The sequence below is a fragment of the Scomber japonicus genome, chromosome 5 (assembly GCF_027409825.1).
Source record: "Scomber japonicus isolate fScoJap1 chromosome 5, fScoJap1.pri, whole genome shotgun sequence".
Lineage (NCBI taxonomy): Eukaryota > Metazoa > Chordata > Actinopteri > Scombriformes > Scombridae > Scomber > Scomber japonicus.
In genome coordinates, this window is record NC_070582.1 from 19,868,842 (window position 1) to 19,890,740 (window position 21,899).

The window sequence follows — 21,899 nt, forward strand, 5'->3', positions numbered from 1 at the left end:
GTTTTTTAAGAAGTTGACATTAATCCTCTATCAGCACAATGCAAAAAGGAAACATGTTTGATCCCTGGCCTTCAGAGTAGCACTGGCTTTATGTCCCCACATTCACCTTTACATGAGTTTCCTCAAGACACCTGAGTGTATTTGTGACTGTGGCTGTGAGTTTGTTTGGGTGTTATACCTTAAAGGAGCATTTAAGACACTGTAAATGTAAATGGGGATAAAATTTTACAAGGAAAGAAAGATTAGTTTCTAAATGTGAGACAAGGCTATGACCGAACACATCAGGGTTTAATTTTCAAGGTCCAGCACCGGAAAAAGTTGATGACCTCAAAAAGTTCAAGTCATATATGAGGTTTTCTATGTTTGCATGGACGTGTTTAGCAGTACTCAATATGTCATTATACTTTAAGTATATCATTTTGCCCTTTACTCAAAGGCTATATTGTTATTATCCCACTCTTTGCTTGTGCAGCTTTGTTTCTGTGTCTTGTCCTGACTGTCCACATTCCCAGCTGGACCCCAGTCCCTGCTGACTTTGTCTTGTTGGTGGATGACTTGTCTAAACAGAAACCAGTTGCCCAATGAATTTAGATAGCAAGTGTGAGGCGGCAATAATTTGGCCATGTCCCTCACTGAGCTCATATGTTTGGCCTGCCATTGTTCCTTTTCAGTCCCCTTATTAACGGCTGGGTTGATGCTTTCCTGTGTCCTCATCAGACAGCGGGTTAATCACACCCCTCGGGAAGTTACTATCTTCACCACTGACTGACTGTCTAAATGGTCTGAAATGGCCTTCACTGTCTTTTTTCAACTGTGCTTTTGTGAATCAGTTATGAACAGAGCATTTTTACCCTGTGAACAGAAGATGGCGCAGAGACAAGAGGATATTTAAGAGTTGGTAAACTGCCCTCTTCATTATTGGCTGTGGTATTTGCTGTCACAGCCAGCATTATTCTTGGCATGCAGGATCAGCTTTTGTATCTTCATTATGTTCTAAATATATGTTTGACAGATTTGTTTCTGATGCAGTTTGATCCCTATTTATCCAATTTTATTGGATAGGAAGAATCAATTTGCCTGTGCCTGTGCCTGTTCAACAATAATCCTGGCTTGGGAAATCCAGTGTTCTGCTTATTCAGATGTGGTCAGAAGAGAGTTTAAAGCAGAACTTTTCAGACGCTTACATCAGCCAGACAGTATATAATGTGTGACTGTGCTTAAACTCTCTACATCCAAAGGTATGTGGTTCAGTGTCTATTTTAGAACCATCCAAGGGAATTGAATTAGGCCACGAGGCTACTGGATTTTCCCCATTGGGTAAAAAAAAAGCATGTGAGCAAGCCTGGTAATAGTGAAAGAAGTAAAAAATAAAGAGAGTGCGTACCATGCCACCACCAGAAAGACATCACTTATCAAAAAGCTCTTGCCACAATAATTTGCTTAGCAACGTCACATGAGTAGTGATTAGGGATTTTAAGTTAGCAATTTTTTATTCAGTGCTTCCACTCGTGCTATATATACATATGCACACAAATAGCCATTTAATGCATTATGCATATGCTATTGAAAGGGAATGTTTAGCTTCATCTGCTGATGATGCTGCATGACTAATTTAAGAGGAGGGCACAGCATCAGCTGTAAATTAAACTCAATACCATGTATTGATCTGTAGTGCTGGTTAGTTGAGTGCAGGGTACAGCCTGCCTGTTGGTTGATGACTGTGCATTGCCCCCCATGACATATTTATGCCTTTCCCTTTTTCCCCTTTCCTTTCCTGTCTTCATTTTTCGTTCCACGCTCAAACAAAAATCTCATACTGTACGTCATACACACCAGAGGGATGTGTGTGAGTGTATGTGGGGAACAGAGACAGCAGTAAGGTTCCTAGGCAACAATAACAGAGATGATACTCAATGTGGTGTGGATGATGCCGTAGATTTAGTAAAATGGGAAACAAATAGGCAAACTCACTGTCAGATCTGAGCAGAGTAGAGTGTGGGACAGCAGGGGTTGTCTGGAGGAGGTGGGGTCTGTCCCATGTGTCGACTGTCTGATGGAGAGAAGAGGGGCACAGCAGAGTATGAGAGGACACAGAGTGCTACGCAGAGAGACTGCAGGCATGCAGTACAGAGCAGCATATATGTTTAAAGAGGCTGCAGCAGAGTCTGCGATTGATAAGGTAAGAACACTGAAATGAGAGTGAATACAAGAAATGGAGCAGTACTGTATGTATCCTAATGCACTGTTATTATGAATAGATGCCTGCGCTCTAATGTTTGTTGTTGTTGTGTGTGTGTGTGTGTGTGTGTGTGTGTGTGTCATATAACTAAAGGTAGTGGTTTTTCAATGTACTGTTTTCATATACCTCATTGGTATGTTTTTGCTATTTGAATGAGATGTTTCTGTCTTTTTCCTACAGGTGTTTTAAGCATGAGATTACCTGAGACCTGAGGTTCAGATCTGTCAAACATGTAATCGGACCCTCCAAAACCTACAGCATGTGACTTTTTGCAGTGAAGTTTACGGACCTTCACTATGCTCTCTCTGTGGAATCTTTATCTTCTCCTCCCCCTCTCCTTGCCTCTCTCATTTCATTTCACAGTCTTAACTGGAGAAAATGTGAAGGAAACACAACAACCAGACACTGACACAAGGGTGCAGCATCTTGCACAGCCCTCACAAAGACCTCATGGATCTGGTTTAACACCAGGGAATGCCCTGTTTTTACCTGAGAGTATCGATTCGCTGGGTCTACCAATAACTTGGCCCTTATCGTCATCTGAAGAAATTGATAGACAAGGGGTTATTGGTGAATACACTGATATACAGGAGGACTCAGAGACATTTCTGTTATATGGTAATGAGAAGGGACATATAACATCCAGACCTACAGATAGTGCTGCAGAAGATACTACCTTTGAGGAGGGCACCCAACCATCAGAAGGAACCCAACCTAGTAAACAAATGTTTAAGTATGAGCCAGCTGATACCAGTACCTTGACCACAAATGGATCTATGCTGCATTCCACACACACTGGAGAGAATCACACAACTTTCTCAACAAGGAGGAATGAAACTCCTGATAGCCATCCACCTTTGCTTTTGTCTGGCTCATTTCCATCAGACAGATCAGACCAAGACTCCACTTCACCACTGTCCACTGGACCTGGCCCCAGCTTAGACCACAACTCTCCACCCGTAGCTACTGGCAGTAGGGGATGGAATACGGGCTCTTCTGTTAACACACAGGGGGAAATACAGGAGGATACTCTCCCAGTGAAAGAGACTGGGCTTGGTGTAAATAATGTAGATGATATTCAACAAAAGGGAACTGTCATGGAGACAGAAGAAGGTAAGAGTCTGATACATTTTCCATTAATGAAATATAATACATTTTGAGCATCTATCATTCAGTAAACCAAACAATCTAATCACTCTAAATACTTTTCACTTCTCACTTATTGTGAATAATAGTTCATGTGTTACCTGATTAAACTGCTTAAAGAAATCTACAAAACTCACAGTCTGTTTATGACTGCAGTGTTTGTGATATGTATTCTGCTGGCAGACAAAGTTGTTTTACATTCACAGAGTGGTTTGCATCACTACATTCCCCCAAGCTTTCACTCTTCACCTGACTGTCTCTCCCTTGTCTTGCTCTGTCATTTCTTTTATCAGGAATTCTCCCTCTCAGTCATATATTTGCTGGTAAATGTAGAAAATAAATATTTAATTTTTACTGCAGTGTGTGTTCATTACAAGCACTCTTAATAGAAATGTGGTGCACACCTGCACATACAGCATACACTGTACACACACAATGGCACTCACTTGTCAAAGTAAATGATGTGTTGTGTCTGCAAGCGTTGAGGGTAAGGAGGGTTTTGACAGATCTGTGTGAAAACCAGAAGCTGCCTAGCATTTAATACCACAAACAGTTTATTTTTAATGAACTGTACCCAATATTAGAAAAAATCACTTCACTTTATTAATGAACACAGTGAAAATCCTTTAATAGGTATCCTACTACTTGTTTGCTGTTTCTGCATTGACACAATGACTTTACCACCAATGGATGACCAGAAATAGGACACGTTCCATTTATAACCAGCAGATTTCATACAGCTTACTCCGAGTTGCTTTCATTATTTATGGGTCATACAAGCACTGTCAGATATGAAAGTTAAACACCTCTGAAGGTTCCTGTTGAAACAGTGTAACATTAACAATTGCACAATTAAACCCCTTGACCATGCTTTATAATAGCCTCACAAAATGAGAGCAACAATGAGGTCAATACTGGCTAATCAACACACATCTCTCGACCTCACACGCACACATACTCTTGCTCATGCTTCCACTCTCTCTGTGACCCAGTTAGAGATTCCCAGTTAGAAGCCTGTTCTGTTTTATAATGGATTAACTTCACACACAGCAGATTCTCCCATGCTCTCTTTATGGACAGTAAATATACAAAGTGCTTTAGCCTGTGTTTATTACTTAGATTATTACATTGGTGTCATGGACAAATGAATGCCACCATTATCAAAATTGCTGATTAACACGGGACCTAAACTGATATCTGTCTCTTGTTGAAACTTCATGTTAATGTTACATTAAGTAAAAATAAAAGTAATTATTCTGTTGTATTCATTTTACAGATGACTCCAAGGATGATGACGGGCAGATCTCAAAGGCCAGTAGCACGCCCCTCCTTGATGGTAACATTGACACATCAGCCACACCCTGTAAAACATCAAACCAGTCCTGGACTCCCATTTATCCAGATGACTTTACCCCTAATGAGTCTCTGCGCCCCTCACTGGCTCTCAGCCCTTCCTTTTCCATCCCTCTGTATTCGGACTGGAACTCTGCCCTCGCCACATGGGGGTTTGCTTGGGAAGCACACATCTATGGCTTAGGATCTGTCTTTAGTGTGTTTGGACTAATCTCTGTGGTCTGCCTGCTAGGCCTGCCCCTGCGGTGTCCTTCAGGAAGCCTGTACTTCGCTCTGCTGCACTTGTTCCTGCTAGCATTTGCAGGGACTCAAGCTTTTTTGTTGCTTTATGATGCTTACAGTCATCAAGATCGTCTTCCCCCTATTGGCGCTCTGCTGCTCTCTCAGCTTCCCTTCCCCTGTTTGATCTCTGCCTTCTCCCTGGCCTTCCTCCTTCTTTCCCTGCACTCACGTATGCGTCTTTCACTTCCACTTGCTATTTCCACTTCATTCTCAGCCTTGCCCAAACCTTGCCTATTACTGTGGACATCCCTGTTGCATTTTGGAGTCTCTCTAGGTTGTGTTGGCATGCTCCAGGTCTTCCACACCCTCCCAATTATGATTATTTTAATCCCCCAGGGTGTGTTTGTATGCCTCACCATTTTTCTTTCATGCTCCTACCTCATCTTTTACTGCTTAATACAAGTTGATACTAAACACATCTATAGGCTGAATGACAATGGAGAGAGTGGAGGATCTCCCGAATTGATGCGACCTGCAAGTTGCCCTTTTGCCAAGGTGGAAGACTGGGGCAGGGCAGCAGGTGCTGGGGTAGGGGCTTCATTGTGTTTGTTAGGATGTGGAGGCCTACAGCTCTATGCGATCTTGCATGCCTTTGGTTTGGGTGGGGTTGATGGTTATGGGTTCCAGCCCTGGCCCTGGTGGGGCTACCAGGTAGGCTGCAGGCTCTGTGAGGTTGGAGTGTGTCTAGGTTTGTCTCTAATTGGCACACACCCTCTATTCTGTCACAACAACTCCATCAAGACCATAACTCATCCCCGGCCTGGATCATGGTCCCGTTTATCCTGCAGTTCCCCTTCACGAGGGCTCACCTTGCCCTCTCAGGTCAGTCCAAATTCTCCTGTCCTCTCTTCTCATGATTCATGGTCCCAGGGTAAACAGGAAAAGCAGGTGGTGTGTGATGTCATCTCTAAGGGACAGTCAGAGGTTCTCCCTCTTTGCTCCATGGTAGATCCTCCTGGAAATGGGACTGACTGTGTCCCCAAATTCAGCCAAACCCGGACTGCTGTACAACCTCTACCTACACCTCCAAGCCCTCCGCACAAGCCCAAAAATGCAGCAGAGTCTCAGACCTCCTCACTGGATAGTATAGGTCTGGAGACTGATTCTACTGTTGACCTGCGGCCCCCATCTCCCATTGACTTGTCCCGCAGCATTGATCAGGCTCTATTCAGTGAATCTCTATTCTCTCACAGTATATTTGGTTTGCCAAGACTGTTCCATGCCTCCTCCAGCCTTTCTTTGACCTCTCCTAGCCAAGGGACTTCAAAGCAAGGGTCCAGCTCTGTAGAAAACGCCTTATACCGAACCTCTTCCTGTGGAGACATGGATCAAGAGAATGCCTTGTCCAGTTCAATACCTTCCCAGCCTCATGGCTCATTGACCTGTCATAATAAACCACCAACGTCACCAGAGCAACTGGATTGGAAAGGGAATGTCTCTGGCTCAACCCAGGGCCTGTGCAGCAAACCAAAGGAGATAGGAAAGGTGCGATCACACTCCTGGGCCAACAGAGGACAAAACTTTACTCAGAGCAGCCTTCCACGAGCAATCCCGCACCTTTCTTACCACAGGCGCTACCGAACCCTAAGCTTAGCCTCGCAGGACAGCCAGGGATCTGGTCGACTGGCAGGCACTAAACACCTTAGTGAGAGCAAACAGCTGGAATGGGATCTGACTGTACAGGCAGAGTTTGTCAACGTGTGCAGACAAATTGATGCTTTGAGTGTTTGCAGTGACACCATTGATTTATAGGAAGTTATAGAGGCTCAGTTGTGATTGGAGCACATATGTCATTGTACAGAAGTAGCTCTGGAAGAATTAAATTGTATTGATGCAATATGTGAACCATAACTTATTTTCTTTAAATACTGTACAGCTGAAATTATACACATTCAATTTTGCTCATCAAATATCTGTTGCTAAATAGTGCAAATGCTATCAAAAAAATAATTAAGCAGGTGTTTTAATACCTGTGTAACTGAGATGTTGAGCTTTTTGATATATTTATCTATTCTCGTATCTTTTATACGGTTGATGTACTGTTTTCAATAGTTTTGCTTTTTGTGATAGCACAGCCTCAGAGTCAGATTCATACAGTAGCAACCATAATGAGTAATATCAGAAAGATTAAAATCAAATTAGTCAGAGGTAGCTAAAAATTATTGTCTGACTGAAATGGTAAAGCACAATATTCTGCTGACACACAGTCAGCACCTTGCTGGCCATGAAGGTGTCTACAGAGTTGGCAGGCTAGCACTTAATCCTGAATCCTCAGTGTAAGAACAAGCATTTTGGGATGTTGTACTTTTTGTACTGATATATTTTTAAGTGTGGTGTATTAAACTAGGAAAAATCATAAATACACAGGGTGAGTTTGTTTACCATGTCTTTGTACTGGCTGCTTAACCAACTGTTTCAGTGTATATGTATATGTAAATTTTTGTAGAAAGTATAGTTGCAATAAAAATGCAATATTCTGAGCTTTATTTCACTGATGCTTTTTGGCCCTCTGTATTGCCAATGTTAGAACTTGAATATTGAATAATGTTCACTGTATTGCCCTCTAGTGGTTCCATTTGTAATGTGAAAAAAACCTACACAGGAGATAATGGTCATCTAGCAATGTTTGTATATTTCTGGAGATATGAGAAAAAAATACATTAAAAAAAAACAACATAAAAATGCCTTTGTTAAAATTATCTTTATTACTGTAACAGTTTTTACAATAAATATAATTTTGAAGATGATTCTTTTCTGTGTCTATTGTTAAACTATAAAATAATGTTATAACCCAGTACAATAACTAATGTAACTGGTAAATTAAATGGAAGTTATTGCAAAAATAAAATAAATTGCTTATACAGTAATGTATAGTGTGTAACAAAGTTGCTCCCAGAAAAAATAAGCAAAATTCAACTTTCAAAACTGATTCAATCTTTTTGACTACAATTCTATGAACAAATAAATCTAGCCTGGGCAATCGGTTGGTTACTACCCTGCTACACTGACATAGCACAATTTCATTGACTCACCTGTGACATTTAATCTTTTAAATACTGAACCTGAAAAAAAATACACAACTGTTGATATTATATATTATGTACAGTATAAAGCAGTGATGTCAATAACGTGTCTTTGCAAAATGAGAATATGTAAGATCACAACATTTATCACGCCATGGTGGACCCATTTACATTATAAATAGAAAGTAGGGATAATTATTTTGACTTATTCTCAGATAACTAAAATGTACAATCATAAAAAGACCCTTCAACTGAGATGGATACTTTTCTATCTTGTCACTCAAACATTTTGTCATGCAGTGTTTTCTTCTCCAAATAAGATTGAGAGAGTAAAATCCAGAGTGAAATTACACACAATGTGTGTATACTGTATGTATTAAGGCTGATATTAAAACTTTGGTCCTTTCTACAAAAGTACAGCCCATTCAAAAAGGTCAGCAGAATATACAACTGAGTGAGATGACATGCATGGTGAACAGAGTGGAGCTTCCTTTCCCATCAAATATTGACATTGGATTTTCTCAAACAAAGACTAACCAGTGCAGTGAAACACTAATGAGAGCATAATGTTACTTTTTGTTTTATGTTTTACTCCTGGCTCAGTAAGCCAAGGATACAACCCAGAAAATGTGACCATTGTTACATATTTCATACTTTTTCTTTCAACATCTGGAGAGAGCTGTTGTCTTGAAGCAATTTAACTTTTGTGTTGCTTTCCTTTCCTCTTTTTTTTTTACTTTAAATGATAGTACATGACTGCCTAAATTCCTGCTAAAAATTAAAAATTAGCTGCAGTGTGGGACTTTTGTCTCCCCCTTCTGGCAGTGAGAGAAATGACACTGTCAACACTCCCTTGCGTGAGAGTCAGAATTTGATCCATTTGGAATATTGGACATCCACAAGTCATCAGAGAGATAACTGGAAGTTAGCCGGCTCAGCCAGCAGAGGTCTCTAGTGCATATGCTCTACCCATAGACCATATGCAGTATGCATTCATTTGGCCGGTTCGGGAATATCAAACTTGACACCATATTAAAAAGTCTGTGAAATACAGATATTTATCTGGTGGTGCTAGGCTTAATCAGCATTGTGAGAACTTGTTTCGCGTGGACTTGAATGTAACAGATGCTCATTTATTTGTAAAAATTCTGCACTGCAGGTTTAAGTATCTCGTGTAATATATCAAATGGGAATAGAAGACTGGGTGGCACCTCTGTGAGGTTTGTTGTACACTCTTCTCTTAGAGGCCAAAAGGAAGGTAGGTCTCCCATTGGATAAACAAGCGTGTGCTAAAGCACTCAATGACATGTGTTTGCTTGTTGAAAGGGATCAGCAGAATAGTAGATTACATTACCCCACTACACCTCGCCCACAGCAGGGGAAAGACAGATAAAGAGTTCATGAGCAGTCGAGTCCATTAATGCGACTGTCCTCCTAAGACCCTGTCCTCTTTGGCTCTCCTTTGAACTTTAGTCTCAGGTGTACTGTGTTGTGTATCCTTGAATGGGTCAAAATTGGGACAGACAGACAAGAGGGAAAGAGGAGGACATAGAAAACCAGTGTCAGATTTTAAAGTAAAAATGTTGTACAGCAATTATAGCTTTTGAGTTTGATCACACACGCCCGCTGCATCTGCTCATAGCTGCTGGGGTTGGGACGTTAGGTCCTGATCGAGTATTTCCTTTTCCACCTGCCTCAATAAAGCCGTTTCTCGTAACTGAAGTTGGAATAGAAAAGAGAAGTGTAAGCATTTTCAACATGGCGAGAACATTTCACCCCTACAAAAACAATCTTGGATGGAGACTAATGAATTAAAGAAGAAGATGGAGATGTGATAAGTGCATAGATATACTTACATGGCACAAAGGAATATCTAACATGATAGCGTGGGTAAGAAAAGGAAGATAAAAGACAGTTTGATGTTGCTAACCACAGATAAATCACATTTAACTTGACAATAAAGGGTCACACGGACTGAATACAAGTGAAGCTAAAACACACAGTGAGCACTAGTGCCTCCACTGTTATAAAATAAAGTGAGGAAACAGACAATGACAGACTTCACCAAACTACCATAATATTTAGACAGATGGAAGGGGATGACAAAAAAGAGATACATAGGATAAGGAGCAGTGCAGAGGAGGGGAAAAGTTAACTGGGGTTCAAGGATCAGACTTACGAGTGGAGGCCATGAACTCCCCCCTCCATCTGAGCAGACATGGTTCTCTTCTCAAACTTCAACTCTCCAGAGTACATCATTGACCTGGGATAAAACACACATAGCTCATAAGCCCTTAAACAACACACAATACAAACTTAGAGGAAACATACAAACTTGAACTCACGTACCGTAAAATGGACAAACTCTTGGCTCCTATGTCCTGACAACCATGTTGGATACCAGCAATGAGGTAAGGAGCAAACTTATGGATAGAGCCTTTATCTTGTACTGATCCTGAGACACCTTGAGCCACCTTCACCTTATCTCCCTCACTGGACACACACATAAATGCATTCACACAATGTAAAAAGATAAATGTGCCAAGATTTACATTTGTGTAGAGTAAGGCAAATCCCCACCTGAAGTAGCGTTTCTGGCTGTTGTTTTTCTCCATGGCATCCAAGGAGCCCATTCCTCTGTACTTTTTCAGACGCACACCATCTGAAAAGAAATATTCTCCTGGAGCTTCGGTGGTTGCTGCAAGCAATGACCCCATCATCACTGAGGGCAGAAATATCAAAGAAATGGAATGAATTCATTAAAGGTGAACAGGTGAGAGCAAAAAGTCTACAACAAAAAGCAAACAATTTAACAAAGACAAAACTGTTTACTGTGAGAAAAGCAGTCAATTACAACTACCCATCAGTGGCTATGTGTCCTCTTTATATTGAGCAAGGCTGTGATCTCCTATCTCCACACTCATTTCATGGATTATTATTATGCAAATGTGAAACAAATTCAAGACTTCAGTAAACAGAAAAATGTAGCGCTTCCTCACCTGTAGATGCTCCCAGGGCCAGAGCTTTCACCACGTGTCCAACAGTCTGAATGCCTCCATCAGCAATTACTGGCACTCCAAAACGTCGAGCATACTCTGCAACCTTGTACACTGATGTACCTTGGGGTCGTCCACATGCCATTACTGAGGAACAAGTACAATATATGATCTGCTGGCCACAAAATTGTAGATATTATACATTTTATGTTCAATGGTTTAGTTTAAGCAGGTGTAAAATACTTTGTTGTCTTTTTTGATTGTTGTTCACATTAAGACTATATTTATCTGAAAGCAGCAGATCTTCCCAGTTCTGTTCTCTTTATCACATACCTTCCTGGGTGATACAGATAGAGCCACAACCCATGCCCACCCTCAGAGCATCCGCACCAGCATCTATGAGGTTTTTAGCCTGTGCAGCTGTCACCACTAGAGGGAGACAGAGATACAGAAAAGATCTGAGTGAGGGAGAAATGCTTAAGATTGGTGCTTTCATAGTACAAATGCAAAAAAAAGACGGGGATGGAGTTTACCATTTCCTCCAACCACCTGAAGTTCAGGGTATTTCTGTTTGATGTAGTTTATCATGTTGATTTGATACACTGAGTTTCCCTGGGATGAGTCCTGTAGTTAGAAAAGAGACTGACAATCACACTCTAATCATAAACTTGTCAAAAACTTAAAAAAATTAAAACCCACCAGGACTACCAAATCCACGCCAGCCTGCATGAGGAGATCCAGTCTGTATTTGTCATCCTCCCTGGTACCGATCGCAGCACCACACAACAGCTGTTTACGGGAATCCTTTGAAGCCAGAGGATAATCTCTGTTCTTCTTCAAGTCAGTCCTAGCAATGATGGCAACCAGCTCATCACTGTCATTCACTATGGGGAGCTTGCCTAAGAGAGTCAGGGTGTAAAATGAGAGATGTGAGAAAAAGAAGGCAGAAAACAGCCCAATTTTCTCTACAGCAGTGTCTTCACAGATTTACCTTTTTTGCTACGTTGCAGTATATCATTAGCCTCTTTTAGTGTGACTCCGGCAGGTGCAACAACTAAATCTTCCCTTTTTGTCATTGCCTGAATCAAAAAGAGGTTCAATTCCATTAGAAAAAAATCTATAAGTATACAATCCAGTTATTTGACATCATATATGATGCAAATATTATGTTCTCAAGGATGCACACATAAACAAACCACTCATATACACACCTCCTCCAAGGGTCTGTCATGGTCCTTCTCAGACAGAAAGTCTATGTCTCTGGAGGTGACTATGCCGACCAGCTTGCTGCCCATCTTGCCAGTCTCTGTAACAGGAATCCCAGAGAATCCATGGCGTATCTTGGCCTCAAACACGTCCCCCACTGTGTGTCGGGGACTCATTACCACAGGGTCTGTGATAAAACCCTGCTCAAATTTCTGACAAGATCAAAAACACAAGTGCTAAGATGTTAAGGTACTTATTGTTTTGAAAGTATATATAGTAATACACTTTTCTGGAGAAGGGCTGTCTTGGATGCTACAGTGTCACAGATGACTTCTTTACTATAAGGTCATGACTTGGATTACTTTTCCATCTTACCTTGACTTTGCGCACCTCATTGGCCTGGAACTCAGCTGTACAGTTATGATGAATTATTCCAATCCCACCCATCAACTGAAGTCAGTCAATCGGAGAAAAGAGAGCAGAAAAAACTCATTACAATAAAGCTGATAGTTACTGAAAAGTGAAGCCATTGCGGAAGTGCCTTAACCACTTAACACACGCCCCTAAAAAAAGTATTTTATGCCTTATTTTTGTTTCTTTTTAATATCTGAATCTGCACACCACTTGCACAATGACATGTACAGTAACAGCTATTTAACTGACAGTTTGTGTTTTGCTTGTGTTTTCTGTTTTAGATGCCCTGACACTACAAATGGGGACTGCAAACGAATTAACCTTTTCTCAGGCAGATCAGAAGAGGCTGCATTACACCCCAGACCAGTCAGGAGGGATTGGACGCCCTTAGAAGCTGTGAAATTTATTGATTATATAAATGACTGTTTAAAAAACAATTGTGTGGATTGTCATTTGCTATTAGATAAAAAACCTGTTTAATAAGGCCCATCATTCCATAGTGTCCATAACACCCTGACTGTAGATAAAGCAGGATTTGTATTATTAGCCTATTTTTATAAAGGCATATTTAGTAATTATTATAGTTTAATATTATTATATTTAATATTGAAATATCATTGAAAGCAGGTTGATCTATAGTTAGGTTGAAATTTCAATGTTTCAACATTTGTGTTAGTTGAAATACCATTGAAATTCTGTTGATCTTCAGTTAGAAAATCAACGTTGTTTCAATATTAATTGAGGGTGCAAAAATGAATCAACATCAGAGTTCAACGTTGTTTCAATGACTTAACATTGACAAAACAATGTTGATTTAACATTGTTTCAATGACTCTGCTATCTGGGACTAATTCAATGATGATAGCAATATAATTATAATGATAATGAAAATATGATAATAGCAATATAATTATAATAGTGATGATAATAATAATAATATAATGATAATAGCAACAAAAGTATAATAATAGTGATGATAATAGTAATAATAATAATACAATGATAATAGCAACATAACAATAAAAATAATAATCAAATGAAATATAACCCTACAAGCACTTCTCTAAATAAAGACTTGAACACATCTAAACGTTTTCTGGGTTCCTTTTGTTCTACTTATGTCTTTATCTGTCTGTCTGTCTGTCTTGACAATTCAGCAATTTTATTTATTTATTTTTATTACCATTCAGCGATGTATGAACACTTTTTAATAGTGCAAACCATGGTGCAAACAGTCATTCCTCTATAGACGTAATGCGCTGCAGGGGCGAGTGGCCCCGTACCAAGATGGCCGCCGTGTAGGCACGTCACTCCAATCGGCAGCAGCAGTCAATGTGGCGTCTACGTATATATGTCTATGGTCGTAAACATCTAGTCACGTGTACTCTGAGATGGACGCGCAGGTCAGGAAATGACGTAAACGGACCGTATATGGTTTGTTATTTGTGTTATTACGTTACGTGTTGGACTAAATACATGGACATATTGAGGAAAGTATTTCGGTTTTATGGAAACGGATTTCATATTTCACAAGAATGGATATTTGGCGAGCTGTACAGAAAGTCCTGAGTCATAAGATGATCGTTGTGGATAAAGGGAAGACTTTGAAGGTATGTAGGCATTATAGCTTTTCTTACTTAGCTCAGGGGCTAGCCGAGCTAACCGCTAATACTATTACGGCTGTGAGCAACCATATAAGTCGTGAGTGGTCTTGAATGAATCAGGACAATCTAAGCTTTCCAACGATGTACGGCATGAATATATATGTTTAAGGGTTGGTGTTTAAAACATCCAGAAGAACTTGTGGCTACCTCCTAACATCCGTCCCGTTCCGCAGACGGAACAGCGTGCGTTAAGTGGTTAAACCAATGTTCTTTATAATGGTCAGCACTTGTTCAAAAAGAAGTCTGATATGGAAATCTGAAAAAATGGTCCTACTTCTCACTTTATTTATTACATCAGTCAATGCTTTCCCAATGGGTTATCTATGAAGGTATTATTGGTGCAAAAGGTTTGAGCACCTGTAACAGTGGAATTTGTAGTTGTGTACAGTGATTGTGTATGTGTGTCAGTAAATTTGAGGTCACATACTCTATGAGTTGTGTACTTGTAGATTTTTTTTCTCTCCACAAATACAACACAACACTTACACATTCACAAATTCTTAATTACAGGTGCACAAATCCTATTTTACAAGTCACAGATTAAAAAACTGACATGCTCACATTTTTGCTCCTATTGTTGTAGTATATTTGGTGCAAAACATATTTGTGTAGCTGTATCAAAAAATGTGAAGTTGTACAATAAATATTCAATGTATGTAAAATAATTTCTCACGAAAATATTTGTGTTCTTTTAAAACACAAACACAAATCGATAAGTACAACTGCTCGAATCTTCCACACGAGTCACAGATTCTGTTTCCTTCAACTACAAATCACAAATCGCGCCTCCACTGAGATGTGTGGTGCAGAACTATCTGTGCATTCAGTCTATGGAGCAAAAGGCGGGTGCTGATCTGAGATCGACTGATCCCACAGCCAATCAGAGAGGAGAGGGGCTTTTGTCCCACAGCCAATCAGAGATGGGCTTTTGTTTACATGCGGAGTGAGAAGGGGAAGAAGAGTTCCCACCACAGTTTATGGTTCCCACCGGTGGATTTGGACTTGCTAAACTAATAAATAATAATAATAATAATGATAAATACTTTATTTTTGGATAGGGACAGTACATATTGATGAACATCGATATTAAAACATCTCTGTAAAACACACACAGCACAATACAATACACAACCAAAAGGATATCAGATCCAAACAGGATACAATGTAATAAAAAGTTCAGTCAGCAGCAGAGACAGCGAAATAGGCAACTTTCAAGGTAGGTTGTATTTTTAACCACATTAATAAATAAACCCCGACGTGAAGCTGAAAAATTTAGCGTCCGCGTGCATTTGTGCATATCTGTCACGCGCCGTAATCTCTTTTTACAGTTTATGACAGATAAGACAACAACAATACACACTTGCAAGAATGCACGCGGCCGGGAGGAGGGTTATCAAAACAGAGGAAAAGTGACAGGACGCTAAATTTCTCAGCTTCACGTCGGGGTTTATTTATTTATGTGGTTAAAAATACAACCTACCTTGAAAGTTGCCTATATCGCTGTCTCTGCTGCTGTTAGTTTTAGCATGTGCTAAATCCTTCTCAATCCGCATGTAAACAAAAGTCCATCTCTGATTGGCTGTGGGACAGAAGCCCCTCTCCTCTCTGATTGGCTGTGGGATCAGTCGATCTCAGATCAGCACCCGCCTTTTGCTCCATAGACTGAATGCACAGATAGTTCTGCACCACACATCTCAGTGGAGGCGCGATTTGTGATTTGTAGTTGAAGGAAACAGAATCTGTGACTCGTGTGGAAGATTCGAGCAGTTGTACTTATCGATTTGTGTTTGTGTTTTAAAAGAACACAAATATTTTCGTGAGAAATTATTTTACATACATTGAATATTTATTGTACAACTTCACATTTTTTGATACAGCTACACAAATATGTTTTGCACCAAATATACTACAACAATAGGAGCAAAAATGTGAGCATGTCAGTTTTTTAATCTGTGACTTGTAAAATAGGATTTGTGCACCTGTAATTAAGAATTTGTGAATGTGTAAGTGTTGTGTTGTATTTGTGGAGAGAAAAAAAATCTACAAGTACACAACTCATAGAGTATGTGACCTCAAATTTACTGACACACATACACAATCACTGTACACAACTACAAATTCCACTGTTACAGGTGCTCAAACCTTTTGCACCAATAATACCTTCATACCAATGCTGCTTGTAGCTTTAATTGTGTAATTGTAATACGATACTCGATACGATAATATTGCCTCTGAATGTGTAGACCCCTGGCGGTTGTTGTTACACTGTATTGTATTGCATTGCACTGCATTGTATTCCTTAATAAAGATTTTGAAGAAAAAAGACTGCATATTTTATGCCATAATCAAAAAGAAAACAAAGAGGACTTTCGTTTTTGTGGTTTGCCCCACAAAATAGTGCCCATATAATTCGAAAATGATTTGGCAATCTGAGCAGCGCAGGAGAGTGACGTCAGTAGCCGCTCTTCTTCAGCGCCGTGCTGACTGTGCTACAAACACAACAAAAAACAAAAACAAAAACGTACTACCTATCTAATAAGGGCGCACATTTGATATATCGATGCATCACAGATCATGGCACTCCCTGAGATTGTGCAACCACTAGGGGTGTGACAAGATCTCGTGGCACAAGATCTCGCGAAGATATTTCTCGTCGAAGTGATTTATATATGTATATATTAGATTTTTTTCTACTCTTTATAATTTACTTTTTAGTATTTGTGATGGTATCTAACTTTGTATTTATGGTTGTTATTTCCATAAATACCAAAATGATCCATCTATAAAATAACTAAACCTTTTACAGTGCTGCATACTGCATATGATAATTATATATTTAGAAAGTAGAACTAAAGTGATTTATTCACATCACAAGATGATTAGTTAAAACATTTCAATTAAATTTCCATTTTGTGAATTTCAAAAAAAAAACTCATGTATTTCCTCATTGAAGTTTTCTTATTGTTAAAATCTCGTCTCGCCTCGATCTCGTGAAACCAATATCGTGTCTCGTCTCGTCTCGTGAGCTGAGTGTATCGTCACACCCCTAGCAAACACTGTTAGAATTAGCTGCCCAGGTGGATTCTAATATTATATCTGAGTCTGATGCCCGTGACCACATACTCCGCCGTCACAGATTCAGACGTTAATGAGGTTGCCTTAGCTAACCTCTCTTCAGTCCTGGAACAACTGGATGCTGTGGAGGCTCAAAGGAGATGAGGACAACCAGCCATCAACATCCCATGTGCACACCGCCCCCAACCATATTAGATGGGTAGCACCATATGTCTATGGGTAGCACAGTCGGCATGGAGCTGAAGAAGAGCAGCTACTGACGTCACTCTCCTGCGTCGCTCAGATTGCCAAATCATTTTCAAATTATGCGCACTAGGGTGCTTCTCCATATAGTTCTAGTTCTAGTTAATTTTCAAATTTTACATTTCAAATTGAATTTTGGTATCTATTTGCTGGGGAATATTTTGAAAATTAAATCTCAAATGTCTTTTTCTTTTTCATTTTAATTAAGTGAAAGAATGAACAGTCTTGAAGAAGAAAATTAAAATGCAAATTGGATGATTGATGATTAATTATATTTATGAGTCAAATAACGCAGCCACATTCTTAAAATGAAAAAGCCTTTCTGCAAATGCATTTTAATTTAAATATTGGTCACGATTCGCTTCCATAGAGCACATGAACCAATGGGCGCCGTCAGGGAGGCTACGTCCAACATTTTTATAACGTTACAGTGTATAATTATATTTTGGTGCGATTGCTACTGTCTGTGGAGCATGGTGACACCTAAGTGAACAATTAGGCGTTGTGTATACTGTACAGTAAGCCTGTACTGTGTACTTACTGCCATGGCGATGGCCATTGATGACTCTGTGACTGTGTCCATGGGAGATGAAATAAGAGGTGTCTTCAGGGTTATCTTCCTTGTCAATGCAGAGGTCAGATCCTAGAAAATGGTGAAGATTTTGTAAACTAAGCCATTATCATATGATCTTATCACACAGACATTGACAAAGAAAGATAATATGTAACTTTAACTGTGACATATTCTAAATTACTCTAGTGGTGTGTGCATTGCTGCTGGGAGATTTATCAACCTGTTGCACACAAACAAATCCCTACAGTGTTGCAGCTGCAACACATTTGTTAACCAAATGTTAGTTTGTTTTTATGCTGCCATAAATGAACGTTAAAACTAGTTTGGGCATATTCGGATTTGATTAATTCCGCTGCTTAGAGTTACATGATGCAGGTGTGTGTTTGTATGTTTTGAACACCTGCTATCTAGCATTAACCCATGTAACCTAGGCATGAAATTAATTTAATGTCCCAGCAGGGCTTGCAAAGACAAAAACAAAGCAAGTCGAATAAACAACCCAGTGCTCACGCACCCTGAACAACAGCATAAAGCAGGGAGATGGGAATTAATTAGAAGGACCTCAGTATCAGTGTTAGCAATAAAATTAGAAGAGATTAAAAAAACAATAGACATATTTTACTTGTGGCAAGCGTATTTTGACCCTTTTCCCCAAGACATAATATAATTGTTCAAGTTGATCCAAAAAAATGTTAATTGTGTAACCTACAACTGCAGTCTTCAGAGAGATGTGTCTGTCAACACTTCACTAAAGGTTAAGAACATGTCCAGACTAACTAAATATATACAATATGCAGTGAATCAGGAAACAGTATGTGGTCTGTAATCTGCTGGACAGAGTGACGATACTAACCACTTCATCAGAGGTAAAATCTATGAAACCGGGGAGGATCAAGAAGTCACTGAAAAGAGAGAGAAAACATGAGAACATCTGGCTTTGGAACTTGAAAAGCCTGACCAAAATCAAATTAATCATACTACTAACAATTACTACCATAAACCAGGATCATATTACTTAATAGTGTGTGGACTGTGCATATCTTTTCTTACAAAGCACTAGTTTTTATACTAATCTGTCAGCCTTTCAACCCCCTGAAAGACCATTCTGCATTCATCCACTGCACGCTAATGAACCTGCATATAGCCTCCATTAAGGAAACTCCACTGACAACCATTAGCACACTGACATGTGCATAAACACTCAGGCACGCACACACACACACATATACACAACCAGCTTTTAATGTCTGTGATACCACTCACAGTCATCCTTGAAAGTAGTATTACTCAAAATAATCCTCCATATAAAACCTAAGCAGATGTGTCATCGCTGATATTACTGAATATCTAATGGAAGACATTGCATAACTCTGTGTTCCTGTGTATGTCAGTTAGCCGTAACATACAATGAAATGAAATGTATCTATGTATTTTATTTCATTAGCATTTCTTACTTGTATGTAAGTCCATCGCCAATAGCAAAGAGCTGCTGTGCTGTTAATCCATCTTCGGGAACGTAACCTGTGCCTCCACTGATCAAGTAGTCTGCCATGCTGAAGCATAAACACATACATGATATCAGAACAGATGAAAATATGAATATAGTATGAAAATATGAGTCTGAGTGTATGAATATATGATAATGCATATCTCTAACATCACAGCTTCATAGCGTTAATAAAAGATTTTAATTGATATCATGTAATTATAGTTTCAATGCATATTTTAGTCAATATTTCCACACAATCCTCCATCCATAATTTCCCATGACTGTAAGCATTGTGCATAAATCATGGGCAAATCTTGTCAGAACCAAAAAACTAATAATAATAACATGTTTGTTTAGTCAGACAGTTATTTTTGGGTCAGTTTATCCCTTATGCAAAACATGCTTGTTGTTTTTTTTACCTCTGAGTCTGACACACATGCTGTAGGCAGATCCTATTACAAAAGCTGGAATCAAGACAGGAAATGCTAACAAGAGGAATCCGTCCTATTCAATGGAAACTCCTTCTATACACCAGTGACGGTAGTATAGTACGTAAGAGGATTTGGTTGGCTACCCAGGTAGCTGATAAATGGGCTTGTAAAAGAGCACAGTCAACGCTACTAGAAAGTGAAAACATGTCAGTTGCTGCAGGAGACACAGTGTTTACAGGTTATAAGGTTTCACACAATCACTTAAAATCATAAAAGGTGTGGAGGGATGTGAACGTGATGACCTTATGGTTTCTGCGGGATGGTGAAAGCTCGAGGAGTGAGTCAGACTGACCTCTCTGGTTCGTATCCAGCTTGGATACGTGTAGCGCTGTATCTCTGTGCTGCTGTCTCATGCCCATGTCCGTGTGGTGGGTGGGCATACGCACCACAGGGGTGGGGTTGTTCCCCCTCTCTGATTGAAAGGCGAGGCCGTGCTGGTTCCATGTCCCCTACAATCCTTCTATAGTCAATCTGGTAGGTGTCCCTCTCCCCATCCCCAAACCGGTCATAACCATGACCCTCCATCTCAAAGAAATCCAGGGCTACAACTTCCACAGGGCCCCAATGCCACCACACACACACACACACACACTTTAAGGACTTCTGACTTGTATCATACAAACAAAGTCACACATTCACACTCCAAGCAAAATGTGGTCCCAGCAGCTCCCAACAGACACACAACAACACACTCAATTTGCTGTCCCAATTATAAGCACTCATAAACACCCAATGCTTGGAGTGCACAAACACAAACACCTCTCAGGCACACCTGACATGGGAGAAAGCTGTCTTGCCATCTGTTTTGCTGCTAGTGCCACAGTTCAAACAAAATGGGCAAAATACAAGATTTCACAAACTTGCAGTTTAGACGGATATATGATTGCTGAAGTGTATCACCCGCATGCAACAAGTGAACATTTCTCAAAAAATATCTCCTTAAAAATGCAGCAAGAGAAGCAACTAAAGTCATTAAAACAGTGTTGTTTTTCCAGGAGACAGTTTGTATTCCAGTTTTTTTCAGCGCTCACCCTTGGAGTTTGAGGGCATTACGGCTCTTAGACAGGAGGAAAGACTTTTTAGCTGACCTGTTGATGAAGTCAACTATCTTGGCACACCAGACTTCCCTGAAATCTGTGCATGTTCCCCGCGGCATGAGCAGCTCCTGGGGAGGAGAGTCAGTTCTTGCTTAGGTGGCAGAGATATGTCCCCCTGGAGGCTCAGAAAGCATTGCTGCTTGGTTATTCCTAAGGCTGGGAGCTTCTCTCCACTCTGTTCTCCTGGTGCCTGCTGAGCTTAACTCTGTTTCTGACAGTAGCAGACGTCACTCTCCCACAAAGAGGATTGGGAGCATTAATGCAGGATAGGGTGGGGTGAGATGGGTGTGTAGGGTGGAGTGAGGCAGTAGGACTGAGGAAGAGAAGGATGGGTCAAGAACACACTTCAACACACTTTCTCCTGTGAGGATTACCATGGTGTAAAAGTGTGTGTGTTTTCGCCGAGCTCAAGGAGACGGAGCTGTGAATGAGACACAGGTCAAATCCCAGAATGCTGTTTTGCAGCAAGCTTTGCTCCCTCGACACGGAGAGAAGAAAGACAGAGAGACAGATAGAGGGAAGTGTTTGTGTGTTTGAAGAAAGGCAAAACTTCTAAAAGATGGGAAACAAAAATAATTTGATTCTTTATTAAGCAGTTTGTATCCCT

At 40.0% G+C, this 21,899-nt stretch overlaps 2 protein-coding genes across 5 annotated transcripts; one reads left to right on the plus strand and one right to left on the minus strand.

Moving 5' to 3' along the window:
* The first annotated feature begins 2,535 nt into the window (after positions 1 to 2,535).
* Positions 2,536 to 6,772, plus strand: prrt4a (proline rich transmembrane protein 4a). The gene is made up of 3 exons (XM_053319923.1): positions 2,536 to 2,956; positions 3,125 to 3,352; positions 4,662 to 6,772. The coding sequence occupies exons 1-3, from the start codon at positions 2,536 to 2,538 to the stop codon at positions 6,770 to 6,772; spliced, it is 2,760 nt and encodes a 919-aa protein (XP_053175898.1).
* A 2,966-nt stretch (positions 6,773 to 9,738) lies between these two features.
* On the minus strand, positions 9,739 to 20,720 carry impdh1a (IMP (inosine 5'-monophosphate) dehydrogenase 1a). Of its 4 annotated transcripts, none has more exons than XM_053318834.1 (15): positions 20,488 to 20,720; positions 19,670 to 19,768; positions 19,069 to 19,195; positions 18,183 to 18,284; positions 12,621 to 12,695; positions 12,251 to 12,457; positions 12,031 to 12,118; positions 11,739 to 11,938; positions 11,573 to 11,663; positions 11,373 to 11,468; positions 11,043 to 11,186; positions 10,624 to 10,765; positions 10,393 to 10,536; positions 10,223 to 10,306; positions 9,739 to 9,760 (listed from the first exon to the last, which is right to left on the minus strand). In XM_053318834.1, exons 1-15 carry the CDS (start codon positions 20,718 to 20,720, stop codon positions 9,739 to 9,741), a joined length of 1,854 nt encoding a protein of 617 aa, XP_053174809.1. The 4 variants fall into 4 exon arrangements, with proteins under 4 accessions (XP_053174809.1, XP_053174813.1, XP_053174810.1 ...); XM_053318838.1 differs by having other exon boundaries at positions 19,069 to 19,117; positions 20,488 to 20,546; XM_053318835.1 differs by lacking the exon at positions 20,488 to 20,720 and having other exon boundaries at positions 12,636 to 12,695; positions 19,069 to 19,117; positions 19,670 to 19,767.
* Positions 20,721 to 21,899: the final 1,179 nt, after the last annotated feature.

Coding starts and splice junctions, on each gene's coding strand:
- prrt4a (XM_053319923.1), top strand. CDS start 2,536: ATGCTCTCTCTGTGGAATCTTTATCTTCTCCTCCCCCTCTCCTTGCCT. Junction 2,957..3,124: donor ATCAGAAGGAACCCAACCTA/GTAAACAAATGT, acceptor CATTTCCATCAG/ACAGATCAGACCAAGACTCC. Junction 3,353..4,661: donor TGTCATGGAGACAGAAGAAG/GTAAGAGTCTGA, acceptor TTCATTTTACAG/ATGACTCCAAGGATGATGAC.
- impdh1a (XM_053318834.1), bottom strand. CDS start 20,720: ATGGAGGGTCATGGTTATGACCGGTTTGGGGATGGGGAGAGGGACACC. Junction 11,469..11,572: donor TCAGGTGGTTGGAGGAAATG/GTAAACTCCATC, acceptor GTCTCCCTCTAG/TGGTGACAGCTGCACAGGCT. Junction 10,766..11,042: donor GGCCCTGGGAGCATCTACAG/GTGAGGAAGCGC, acceptor TTCTGCCCTCAG/TGATGATGGGGTCATTGCTT.